General features: G+C 52.6%; 1 protein-coding gene across 4 annotated transcripts in view; it reads left to right on the forward strand.

Annotated features, from left to right (window-relative positions):
* The window catches only part of NPHP4 (nephrocystin 4), a 149125-nt gene that overhangs the window by 24986 nt on the left and 111405 nt on the right, over nt 1-12734 (forward strand). For all 4 annotated transcript variants that reach the window (XM_042257350.1, XM_042257351.1, XM_042257352.1 and 1 more), the window contains exons 5-7: nt 889-1061; nt 2142-2206; nt 6035-6190. In XM_042257350.1, the coding sequence (XP_042113284.1) occupies nt 889-1061; nt 2142-2206; nt 6035-6190 (394 nt within the window). The remainder of the gene's footprint in view (nt 1-888; nt 1062-2141; nt 2207-6034; nt 6191-12734) is intronic.

Genomic DNA, 12734 nt, shown 5'->3' on the forward strand with positions numbered 1-12734 from the left:
AGTGGGAAACCTTTTAGTGGCAATTTGAGTATCCTCTGCTTGGCTTGGACCCCCGCCTCACCAAACCTTGTCTTAAATATTGTCAAGGCTATATTTGTTATAAACAAAGATATTTTGTTGTTGTTCAGTCGCTAAGTCATCATGTCTGACTGTCTGCAACCCTGTGGACTGCAGCACACCAGGCTCCCCTGTCCTTCACTATCTCTCAGAGTTTGCTCAAACTCATGTCCGTTGAGTCAGTGATGCTGTCCAACCATCTCATTCTGGACTGGGGATGACAGAACGAAATCCTGAAGAAATCCCAGGATATTGCTTAGTTAAAACAGAATTCATTCAGATGCAGCCTCATGGTATTTCCACAGGAAGCAGGGATTAGAGTCTGTTGGTGAGCTGTGATTGAAGTTTGGGCGTTGCATGAAAGGGCTCTGCGGATGTGTGGGCAATGTGGGCAGCTCAGTGGACGTGTGGGTGTGGTGGGCAGTTCACTGGATGCATGGGTGCCACGGGCTACTTATATCTTTGGGCTCATGGTCCTGGCAGGTGATAGGGGTGGGGTGCATGGCTGCCCCAACCCCTTTCCTCTCCAGAGGCTCTGATGTCTTTTGGCATCTTTTGTGGATGAAAAACTCCCACAGGAGAAGCAAGTAGTCTTGCAACCAGACGCTGGGTGTCCTGGAAGCAGGAGCTGTGACCCCGATGTCTGTCTCTCAGGGGGTCCCTTCCTGGCCACTTCTCTTCTCTGGTGCCTGGAAGGGATGCTGTTCCCCACACGGTGTGTTTGCAGCATCGACATGAGAATGGTGGAGGGCGAGGAGGGAGCCCGCCTGCGTCCCTGAGCTTCCTTCTTGCAGGTCAAGAGCATTCACTCTGTCCGCTTCTCTTTGGCAGCCCTTGTATTTTCACACATCCTTGAACCACCCTCATGTTGTGGCCGTGGTGGAGGTGGTCGTTGAAGGCAGGAGACGAGATGGGACCCTCCAGACTCTGTCCTGTGGGTTTGGAATTCTTCGGATCTTCAGCCACAAGTCGGAATCTCCAACTTCCACTTTGCAGGACAAACGGTATCTGCCTCGTTTTCTCAGTTGTTGGGGTTCCCAGCATCTTTCTGTGGTGAATTAACTGCTTGTCCACAGTAAGGAAGCTCTGAATTTGTCAGCTTCTGTGTGTTTATCACAGTCTCCTGGGGATATTTTTGCTTCAGTTTGTAACCGTGTTTGCTGTTGCTGTGTAAGCCGAGCCATCCTTCTCCAGGTGGGAGCAGTACAGGCTTTGGCTAGTGGAGTGGGATCTGATGTAAGGAGGATACGGGCTGAGTCCTGCTCCATCCTTACTCCTGTGGGGTCTGGGGCCATGTGTTTAAACTCTTGACTCTGAATTCATCATCTGTGCCTGATGGACAGCAGTGTCCACCTCCTAAGGGTCCGGAGTGTAAGCAGTAGGTTCTTCCCAGACAAGTGCCCAGGGAGCAGTAGGGGCTCACTCAGCAAACACTGGCTGGGGGTCCGTTATGTGCCAGGCTCTGTAATGTTAGGACCTGAATGTGCCCAGATGGGTGAGACGGTGTGTGGTCATTTTAGCTGTGGTGGGGTTTGTGTTGTCACTGTAAATGGGGGCTTATCCACCCTGGCTCCATGGATACTTTGGGCTAGGTGTGCCTTTGTTACGGGGCCATCCTGAACAATATACAGTCTTATAGCCCACAAAATGCCAGTAGCCTCCTCCCTGCCCAGCTGTGACAGCCGAAAACATCTCCAAACTTTACCAGTTGTCCTGACGGGGCAAAATCCTTCCTGGTTGGGAACCACCACTCCAGACACACAGCCGTAGAAGCCCCTCAAATGTTGTTTCAAATCTTGGGACGTTTTCAGGCACAAGCTGCTCCCCAGGCATTGTTCCCAGTGCCCTTGCTCAGGCTGTGTTCGGACCATGCAGTGGGTACTCTGGACGAACTTGCCCGCCAGCGCTGTGGGCTCACGGAGCCAATGCTGTGCTCAGGTGTCTCTGTTCCCTCCGGAGGGTGGTGGAAGCTCCCAGAAGGGTGAAGTGGGGGTCCCCACAGCCTTTCCTTTTGAGAAGCATAGCTGGGGTCCTGTGACTGAATGCAAGGTGCTGATGTGCGGCTCACGCGTCTTGTTTTGCAGGCTGAGACTGTATCATGGGAGCCCGCGAGCCCTCCTCCACCCGCTCCTTCAGGACCCCGTAGAACGTAAGAGATGCGGCCTGGCCAGGCCTCCACAGCACCTGCTCATCATGTCACTTCCCTGAGTATTAGAGCGTCACCAGCTTAGCTCTAGATCTATAGATCTAGCTATAGATCTGGGGAACGTGTAACGTGGGCTTGGAGTCTGACATAATTTAAAGACCCGGGGGCTTCCCTGGTGGCCCAGCAGTTGGGACTCTCTGCTCCCACTGCAGCAGCTGAAGGTTCCATCCCTGATTGGGGAACTGGGATTCTGCATGCCAAGCGGTGCAGCCAAAGGGTAAAAAAAAAAAAAAAAGAAAATTTAATGACCTGAGACACATGAGCCTGAAGGGAGCACACAGCTTTGTGAGGATGACCCCGTGGGGCCCACCTGGAGGGAGGGCTGCTGGCCCCCCGGCCTCTGGGTGGCAGCTTTGCCCCCGCGGGAGTAGTTGCTATCTTTCACAGTCACGGGCTGTCCCCAGAAGCCTCTGACTAGAAAGTGCATGGGTCGTCTCCAGCACAGCAAGGTGTCCAGTGGTGCCAATGACAGGGACATCCTGCAGGAGCACCTACTCTGTGTGGGCTCAGCGCTGAGCGGCCACCTTAGGGCAGAGTGGGCTTCTTGCCTGCCTCTGTGGCTTCTCCCACCGAGCAGCCGGAGTGCCCCTGGGAGAGATGGGAGGCACCCCCTGGCTGCTGGCTGAGTAGAGGGCGGATGGAGGGGTGCCCGGTGAAGCAGGGGGATGGGCTGACAGGTCGCTTCGGGGGCCTGGTGTGGGGCTCTTTTCTGACCTGGGGGATGTGAACAGAGTTCTAACAGTGGAGGTGGATCTGTTTGGGGCGAGTGTGGGGGTGACTTTATGTCTGCGAATTGTTGTCTGGATTCCATGGTGGGAACTTGGTGTCTGCCTTCCAGCCTGTGTGAAACCCTGAGCCTACTTCCGCTCCCTGAATTTGGTGAAAATCTCATGATAGAGGAACAGTTAGTCAAAAACTTAGCTTTAATGATAAAGACTGGCTTTTAGTGTTCGTTGCTCAGTCGTGTCTGACTTTGTGACCCAATGGACTGTAGCCCGCCAGGCTCCTCTGTCCATGGAATTCTCCAGGCTAGAATACTGGAGTGGGTCAGTTAAGTTCAATTCAGTTGCTCAGTCATGTCTGACTCTTTGCAACCCATGGACTGCAGCACACCAGACTTCCCTGTCAATCACTAACTCCTGGAGCTTGCTCAAACTCATGTCCATTGAGTCAGTGATGCTATCCAACTATCTCCTCCTCTGTCATCCCCTTCTCCTCCCACCGTCAATCTTTCCCAGCATCAGGGTCTTTTGCAATGAGTCAGTTCTTTGCGTCTGGTGGCCAAAGTATTGGAGTTTCAGCTTCAGTATCAGTCCTTCCAATGAATACCCAGGACTGATCTCCTTTAGGATGGACTGGTTTGATCTCCTTGCAGTCCAAGGGACTCTCAAGAGTCTTCTCCATCACCACAGTTCAAAAGCATCAATTCTTCGGTGCTTAGCTTTCTTTATAGTCCAACTCTCACATCCATACATGAATGCTGGAAAAGCCATAGCTTTGACTAGATGGACCTTTGTTGGTAAAGTAATGTCTCTGCTTTTTAATAAGCTGTCTAGATTGGTCTTAGCTTTTCTTCCAAGGAGCAAGCATCTTTTAATTTCATGGCTGCACTCACCATCTGCAGTGATTTTGGAACCCTAGAAAATAAAGTCTGTCACTGTTTCCATTGTTTCCCCATCTATTTGCCATGAAGTGATGGGACCAGATGCCATGATCTTAGTTTTTTGAATGTTGAGTTTTAAGCCAGATTTTTCACTCTCCTGTTTAACTTTCATCAAGAGTCTCTTTAGTTCTACTTCGCTTTCTGCCTTAAGGGTGGTGTCATCTGCATATCTGAGGTTATTGGTATTTCTCTCGGCAATCTTGATTCCAGCTTGTCCTTTGTCCAGCCGTGCATTTCTCATGATATACTTTGCATATAAGTTAAATAAGCAGGGTGACAATATAGAGCCTTGATGTACTGGAATGGATATTCATCCCCTTCTCCAGGGTTTCTTCTCGACCCAGGGATCAAACCAGTGTTTCCCACATTGCAGGCAGATTCTTTACTGTCTGAGCCACCAGGGAAATCCTTTTAGGTTATTTCCCAATTGAATTTAATCATTGATTTGCCAGCATTTTCTCTCTGGAAGTATCCTTAGACTCAGCAACTGTTATCAGCAAGCACCGCCCTCCCCCCACCACCCCACCCAGGTCCATTCTAGGACCATGGTTCTGGTGGAGGGTATGGGGGCTATGGATGTGTGAGGGGCCTGAGGAGGGACAGCCACAAACTGACAGCTTATCCTGTCAGGGTGCATTTCCGAAAATGTGGGGTATTTTTCTTGACTGGGTGATGCATTCCCATAATCCAGAATTCAAACTATGAAACAGTGTGAGAAGGTTCAGATGAGGTCTCCTCACTCCTGTGCTCAGCTCCTCGCCTACACCACAGGTGATTTCTTCTCTGGGGTCTTGTGGGTCCTTCCCGGTCTTCTGATAACACACACGCAAATGTGCATGCCCGTGGTCTTGTTTTTGCCCCCGTCACGTCGTTCCAGACCTTTGTTTTTCCCCTTAACTGTGTATCTTGGAGGGTGTTTCATATCAGCACTAGGAAGCATGCTCACTCTTTTTACCACTGGGTGGCATTTAGTTGAATTGCTGTTTGTGATTGAACTGCCCCCTGCCAAACAGACACTTGGAGCTGTTCTGTAGGAGCAGAGGGTTGAAGGTACAGTGAACATCTGGCCTTTTGTGAATGTGCACGTGAATCTGTAGGGTAAATTCCTGGAAGTGGGATTGCTGGTCTGGGGGCCCTTCCATGTGCAGTTTTGTATTATTTCCCCTGTTTGCCCTCCATGGAGGTTGTACCAATGTGCTCTCCAGCCAGCCATGTAGCAGAGTGCCTTTTAGGGCATTTAACATCTTACAGTAAGCAGATCCTATGTGTGGAGTGGTCAGATATTAAAAATACGATTTTCAATAATACAGTTTTATTTGTAATGAATGCACATTTAGTTCTTATGAGAACACTTAGTGCTCCTCAGGAGGTGGTGAGTCCCCTGTCAGTGGAGGAAGTCAAGCAGTAGCAAGATGCACCATTTGGTGGCCATGTGTTGGGGGCATGTCTGTATCCCCCTTAACCCCAGGCCCTGTGGTCCTGTGCCCAGTTTCTGCTGACACCTTCCCTCTACCTCCCTGAGAACTCTGAGCTGTTCCCAACAGTTCCTTTCTGAGGATGCTCTCCTTCTTCCCACTTCCCCAGCATGTTATCCAAACCTTCCTTGGGGTTCGGATCCCATTCTACCATGTGTTACAGGTGTCAGTGGGCTTGTATCTTAGTCACTGCAGGCTTGTGTCCTCTTTGAGGACAGGACTCTGTCTTAGAGGTTGCTGGCTGCCCAGCACCTAGTCCTGCTGCTTTGTGCGGCTCAATGAATGTGAGGCTGAGACTGAAGAAGAGATATTCTTGTCAGAGCGCCCTCCATGGTCTCTCTGATCATGGGAGCAAGCCATACCTGACTACACTGCTTGGGGGAAGAGGTGAGTCGAGAGATTCTATTATGTCAGATCATAAACAAGTGTCTCTTTCATTGCAGTGTTACCAAAGAGAGGTATTAAGGGTTGATTTTTTTTTTGCTCTTGGCTGAAGAAACAGAAATTCCCCTCTCTCCCTAGAAAAATACTTTTCCTGTTTGTCTGGCTCTTACCCAAGATGCTCAGCTTATTGGCCGGTGTGACTGAAGGTGTGTTGGTTTCAGCTGTTACAGGAGGTGTTTTCTCCCCCAGAGAACAAGCACATGACCCTCATTGAGAACTGCAGCCTGCAGTACACACTGAGGCCACACCCGCTCCTGGAACCCGTGTTCCACCTTCTTCCTGAGAACCTGCTAGTGTCCGGTCTGCAGCAGATACCTGGCCTCCTTCCAGCTCACGGAGAATCAGGTGAGGACTCTTCTGATTCTCGTCACTTGATGAGTCTCTGTTAGGTCAGATCTTGCAGGAACTGGGCTGCCTGGGGTGAGCGCTGGTTGGGTCCCTCTGGCTAACAGCCTGGTGGTGGTGGGGGAGAAGAAGGTGGGAGTGGGGAGGAGGAGGGTGGCTGTGTCGTCTCACTGGCATTCCGTTCCTGAACACAGCTCGCATCCCTTGGGTCCTCTCTGCCTTCTCTGCTTGGGAAATGGTCTCATAAGACTGTCTTTAGGACCATGACCAGGAAAAGCACTGTTGCTGGATCCCACCCGTGCTGGACCGCCATATCAGTGGCTTGGTTATTATAACTTCTTAATTGTGGTAAAATAGGTATAACGTAAAACTTACTATTTTAGCCATTTTTAAGTGTGCAGCTCAGTGGCATTAAGTCCACTCGCATCGTTGTGCAGCCATCTCCCCATCCATCTCCAGAGCCTTTTCATCTTCCCCAACTGAAACTGTCTCATTAAATACCAATTCCCCATCTCTCTGCCCCCTCTGCCCGCCCTTCTAGCCTTTGCCCCCCACCATTCTGCTCTCTGTCCCTATGAACTGACTCCTTTAGAGACCTCACAGAAGTGGAATCCTGCAGGAAGACTGGTCCTTCCGTGACTGGTTTATTTCACTTGGCATAATGTCTTCCAGGTTCATCTGTGTTGTTGCGTGTGTCAAGATTTCTCTGCTTATTAAGGCTGAATAGTACCCCATCGTATGGAAGGGCCACCTTTTGTTTATCCATTTACCTGTCCACTGACATTAGGCTGGTCCACCTTTCGACTTGCGAGTGAAGCTGCTTGATTACTTTGGAGCTGAAATCCATGGGACAGGCTCAGGGCTGTGGCTTGGTGTGATTTAGGAGTTGATTCTCCTGGTGGATAAAGGTCAGCCCTTCACAACCATGAATCCCTTTGGGGGTTGATCTGCATTTAGGTTCTACTGATGGGCCACACCTTCTTGGCCTCCTGCTCCTTCCGGGCACTTCTGGGGGCTCTTTTTTCTGGCTCTCTGGAAGAATCTAGGAGAAGGGATTACAGCAGCCTTTCCCACCTGGTGCTCCTGGAGCCTCTGTTCTCTGGGAGCTGGCTCCCTGCTCCATCCAGGAGAGTTAGGATGTGGCTTTGGGTGTGAGCGGCGGGGAGGAGAGCTGGGAGGTGCTGAGTGTTTGGCCCAGAACAGAAACACCCAGGACCCAAAGAGGAGGCTCAGCTCCAGGAAGGAGTGTGTGTCTCAGCAACGATGTCCATGCATGTGGCCTGGGTGCTGGGGTCTAGGCTGGGCTGCAGACCTTGTCATCTGAGGTCACTAACTCCTGGGATGGGTGCACAGTGGTCCATCCTGAGCTTATTGTTTCTCCAGTGTCTCAGAGAGGAGACGCTGATACATGAGAAATGACCAATTAACCATGAACAGGGGCATGTTCTTGTGTGTGTGTGTGTGTGTGTGTGTGTGTGGAGGGGGGCTCCAGGTTTGGATCTGTCCTGGGTCACCGAGCCCTAACCCCCTCCCTGCAGCCCCCCATAAGCAGCCATGTTGCCCCCTGTGATGCGCCTGTGTTTACCCCAGAGGGAGGAGTAGTAAGAGTTACAGGCTGGAGAGAGCACCTCCTGGTCATGCTGCTGGAGAATGTGACACCTGCATCTGGCTCTAAGCCCTGCCCCAGCCCTGCCTACCTGCCTGCTGGTCAGGGAGGAGCTGTCACCACCCCGCCGGGATCGCGCAGGTATTAGGTGCCCAGGTGTGGACCTGCAGGAAGTCAGCGGATGAGTCTTTCTGACCTGGAATTCTGGGTGTTTAAGCAGAATGTTCTCGGGGCCTGATGTGCATCCATCACCAGCGGGGGTCAGTAGAACTGCAGCTAAAACGTGAAGATACAGAAGTGGAGCGCAGACGTGCTTCTGTGTCCCTCCTGGGAGGTGCAGGAGAAGCTCAGGGGTCCAGACCGGCCCCGTGTTTGTTCTCAGCATCTCAGGTCAGGCTGGAAGGGTGAAGGGCTGCGTCATGGAGAAGAGTTCTGGATTCAAGGAGCTCGAGTCCAGTTCCTGACCCTGAGTCTGCGTTTTTGGACGAGCTGAGCCCCCTTGGCCTCTGGTTTGCCTCTGATGTGGAGTGGCGGGCACTGAGGCCTTTGAGGGATGCAGGTGGTGTCTGTAAAATGGCAAAAATGAAGAGCAATTTATGTTGTTGTTTAGAAACAAATGGCCAGAATGCACTCTAGCAGGTGGGCGGGAGCTGCTTTCAGTGGTCAGGAGCTGTGCTCACTCCTCTGAGGGAGAGGGGACCAGGGCAGCCTCCCCTCCAGTCCCCAGACCACCTGGGAGCAGAGACCCTCTTGCTCAGCCCCACGCGCAGCCTCCCAGCCCGCTTTCTCACAGCGGTCATTGTTTCTGTTACACATTCCCCCCAGGGTCTCATGGGCTTGTGTGACTCACTCTTGAGAGAATTGTTTTGCTGGATGGTGTTTTACGGCTCTGAAGGGCCCAGGCAGGGGCTGGTGCTGGCCTCAGTGGTAGGAATCACTTGTCTAACTTGCTGAGGGCTTGGTTTTATTTTGCTGTCGTGATGGGACTCAGCTGGTTGTTCATTTGTAAAATACCGCAGTGTGGAGAAGTGAGCTGCTTTCACTCTGTTTTATTTTTTTACAATTTTAATTGGAGGATAATTGCTTTACAATGTTGTATTAGTTTCTACCATATAACACTGTAAGTCAGCCGTAAGTGTATGCATATCTCCTGCCTCTTGAGCCTCCCTCCGACTCCATCCCACCCCTCTCCATCGCCACAGAGCACCAGACTGGGCTCCCTGTGTTACGCAGCAGCTTCCCACTATCTGTTTATTTTACACATGGTAGCAGATATATGTCAGTGCTAAGAGTGGGTTGTTTTCAGTTGAAATGTGGATGGAGGTCATTGCAGGGTCGCATGTGGTTTTCATAAGTGTGGTAGCTGCAGGAGGTTTGGCTGGCAGGGGTGGTGAGGTGGTGCCCAGGGCGCTGTGCTGGGCAGTCAGTGCAGGGGCTCACTGCTGCCCGCTGCCCTGCTGGGCCCTCGTGCTGTCAGTCATCTCTCCTCTCTTGCTTGGCCTGCTCACTGCCCTCTGCTCCCCAGGAACCCATCCTCCCTCCCTCCTGTATCTCAAGCATCGGCATGCCAACTCTGTGCTGGTGCGGGGCTGTCCCCGGGCTGACCTGCCAGCTCACTGACCCAGCCCTGCTTCCTCATCTATTAAACCGAGCTAGGCAGAGCTTTCCCGAGAACTGACCTGCAGGCTTGCCATGTGGTGGCCCCTCTTGGCTAGTGTGGCCTCGGGCTGGCCCTCCACCTACTGAGGTGCTTCCCCAGCCCCAAACTGCTGATGCTGCACTTTCACAAACAACATATGGGTCCCGGGAGGGGCCCTGCACCCCAGGCCTGAGCACCTTGTGTACTGATGGGGTTCTCCCACCAGGCTTCCCCGGCCCAGTTGACTGCCCACCCTCCGGAGTCGGGCTATGTGTCTTCTAAATTCCCGGATAGTGACTTCAATCCCCCGCGGTGAGGGAGTGGCCAGGGACAGGGCCATGCTCCCTGAGGCTGCTGTGGGTCAGGGGCCAGTGTGCCACAGCTTCAATTCTGACCCCTTGCTGAGTACAGTTAAAATGACAGTTAATCTTTATCCAATAAATTCATAAAACTAAAAGTTTTCCCTTCCAACCTCACTCCCCAGAGATAACTGCTGCTAGAAGGTTGGTGTATACCTTTTATATACTAATTGATTCACTGATTACTCAACACGTGTTTGTAGAGTAGATCCTGTGGGCAGCAGGCCCTGTGCTGGGGCTGAGGGTGCAGCCCTGTGCTCACACAGTACAAAGTCAGTGCATCCTTCCTGGATGAGGGCCAGCCTCAAGTCCAACTGCGGTCCTCACAGGCCATAGAAGGTGTTTCAGAGCAAACCTGGGGCTTCTCAGGTGGTCCAGTGGTAAAGAACCTGCCTGCCAATCGGAAGACGTGGGAGATGGAGGTTTGGTCCCTGGGTTGGGAAGATTCCCCTGGAAGAGGAAATGGCAACCCACTCCAGTATTCTTGCCTGGGAAATCCCATGGACAGAGGAAACTGGAGGGCTACAATCCACGGGGTTGCAGAGTCTGACATGCTGAGTACACGTGCCATCTAGAGCAATTGTGGCTAGCTCAAGTTCACTTACATTCCTGCCTAAATTGTTCCTAAATTTCATTTACATTCTATTGCTGTTGTTGCCACATTCTCTCTGTCTTGGGAGGTGTGTTCTGGTGAATGAAACACCCTCTGCAGGGGAGCTACGTCCCTGGGAGCCTGAGGTCCTCGGGTGGGGGCGTGTTACCAAGCGCGTCCTTGAAGGATGTCTCTAGGCGGGTTCTCACCGTCCAGTTTTCTCTGCCCTGTGTTCGGGAGAGTCTCAGGAGAAAAGGCATCATTGAGAAGTAGGAGCAGGGCTGCTGTTGGGAGTTGCCTCTCCACCCAAAGATGTGGCAACGGATGACTGAAAACCTCACTCATTTATAGTGCACGGGGGTCAACAGTCCCCCTGCTGGGGGTCAGCTCTGCCGAGGCCCCTTGTGTCTGTGCTGGCTGGTGGTGCTGGTTGAAGGAGGGAATGACAGTGTCAGGAGGTGAAGCTGTGCCCATGGGTGGTGCTGGCATGCTGGGGAAGTGCTCCAAGGCCCGAGGTGGTGGGCAGGCTCCACTCTGGCCCCACGTGACCACTCCGAGCCTCTGCCATGGCCAGTCTTCTCTGTAAAATGGGGGCATCGTGAGGACCTGCCCGGAGAGGTTTGTATGGGAATCAAGTGAAATGGGTCAGTAAAGCCCTGCCTCGGCCACATGGGGTGTGCCTGGCAAGAGTGAGTGGCTGCTTCTTGGTCTGGAATGTTCTGTCTTGAGTTGAGTTGGGGTGGCTCCTTTGTCACAGCTCCCTGTGACTGCCACAGGGTGCCTGGGAGCTCTGATCTGTCTCATGTCAGAAGGCCCCTCAGAGCTGTTCTTTCTTTGGTCGTGGCTTCTGGAAGTTTGCAGAACAGGTCTCTGGCCAAGCCAGGCTCAGAACTGGGCCCCTTGCACTGGGAAAGGCAATGGGTCAGCTCTGGGTTTCCTTCTGTTTCCAGCGCACCTGAAGATGGCGGGGAGGGGAGTGCTGGCTGGTGGCTCTTCTCACTGTCCCAGTGCTTGTTGACCAGGGAGTGACCTCTGGCTTGGGGGCCGCGCAGACCCTTTGAGGGAGCAGCCCTCAGGGAAGGGCATTTGTTTCCCATTCATGCTTCCATGGAAACAAGACTTGGCACTGGGGGACATGAACTGGTAACATACTGGGGAGTATCTTTGGGGTTGGGTGATTTTGCTGCTTGGCACGGATTGTTAGGGAGAGGGTGCCAGTTGTAGTCTGTGTGTCCTCCTTCGGTGGATTCAGTGGGTGCCCCCAGGATGCTCTCTGCCCCAAAGGTTGGGGTGTGTCCGGGGGTTCTGGCTCCCTGGACTGAGTGATGGAAGCCCAGGTGGGAGGCAGGATAATATGGTCTCGCTGGTGTCAAGGCCGAGAGCGTGGGGCGGCTCCAAGTGTGGTGTCAGGGGAAGGTGGGGGGATCTCACAGGAGCACAGGGAGCTCGGTGGTCACTGCCATCTCCCTCTGGGGTGGGGGTTGTGGCCGCCTTACCTGGAGCCTCTCCCCCTCCTGTGACTGCCCATGGAGCCCCGGGCCACTTGACCCTGAACACATCTTTTGGGCAAGAGTTTAATTGTGATCAAGAGCCGAGGGATTGTTTGGTAACCAGCAAATGAACTGTCTGGGCTCTAAAGCAGTGAGCACGTGCCAGCAACAGGGTCCTGTGGATCAGGGTCACAGAAGAAGACAGCCGTTGTGTGTTAAAAATGCTGAAATCACTGAGGGGAATGTGTCCTGCCCTATGATGTAGACACATGAATTAACTTGCAGAATGTGAATAATATGCAGTCTGCAAAAATAAGGGGGTGACAGGCATCCTTTATGTGTTCCCCCTTCCCTCTGCTCCCTCTCTGCACCCTCACCTCCTGCTGCTCTGGGTCTTGCCAGCATCACCCCCTTCCTCCCCTCAGCTCCCAGAGGGACCTGCTGCCTGGCGATTTTCTGCTGTGTTCCCTGAAATCCTGCATGGATGATTCATGTGCTTCCTATGGGTGGAGGCACCTTGAGTTCCTGCCTGTTGCTGGGAGAGGGGTCCGTCTCCCATGCCCGCCTCCCCTCTGGGCCCTCCCTCTCGCCTTCTGTCTCTGACTGAGGCTCCCAGCTCAGGATGTGCTTCAGAGACTTGCTTGACCATTTTATGAAAGGCTGCACTTTGTATATTTCTGCATGTCTTTTAACATCATGGTTGAATACACATGTCATAAAATGTGCTTTTCTAACTATTTTTCAGCACGTAGTTCAGGAGCGTTAAGCACATTCACATCGTTGAGCAACCCCGCGTCTCCAGAACACACTCATCTTGCAGATCTAGACTCTGCAGACACAGTAACTCCCCACCCCCGC

The sequence above is a fragment of the Ovis aries genome, chromosome 12 (genome assembly GCF_016772045.2).
Source record: "Ovis aries strain OAR_USU_Benz2616 breed Rambouillet chromosome 12, ARS-UI_Ramb_v3.0, whole genome shotgun sequence".
NCBI classification, from domain to species: Eukaryota; Metazoa; Chordata; class Mammalia; order Artiodactyla; family Bovidae; genus Ovis; species Ovis aries.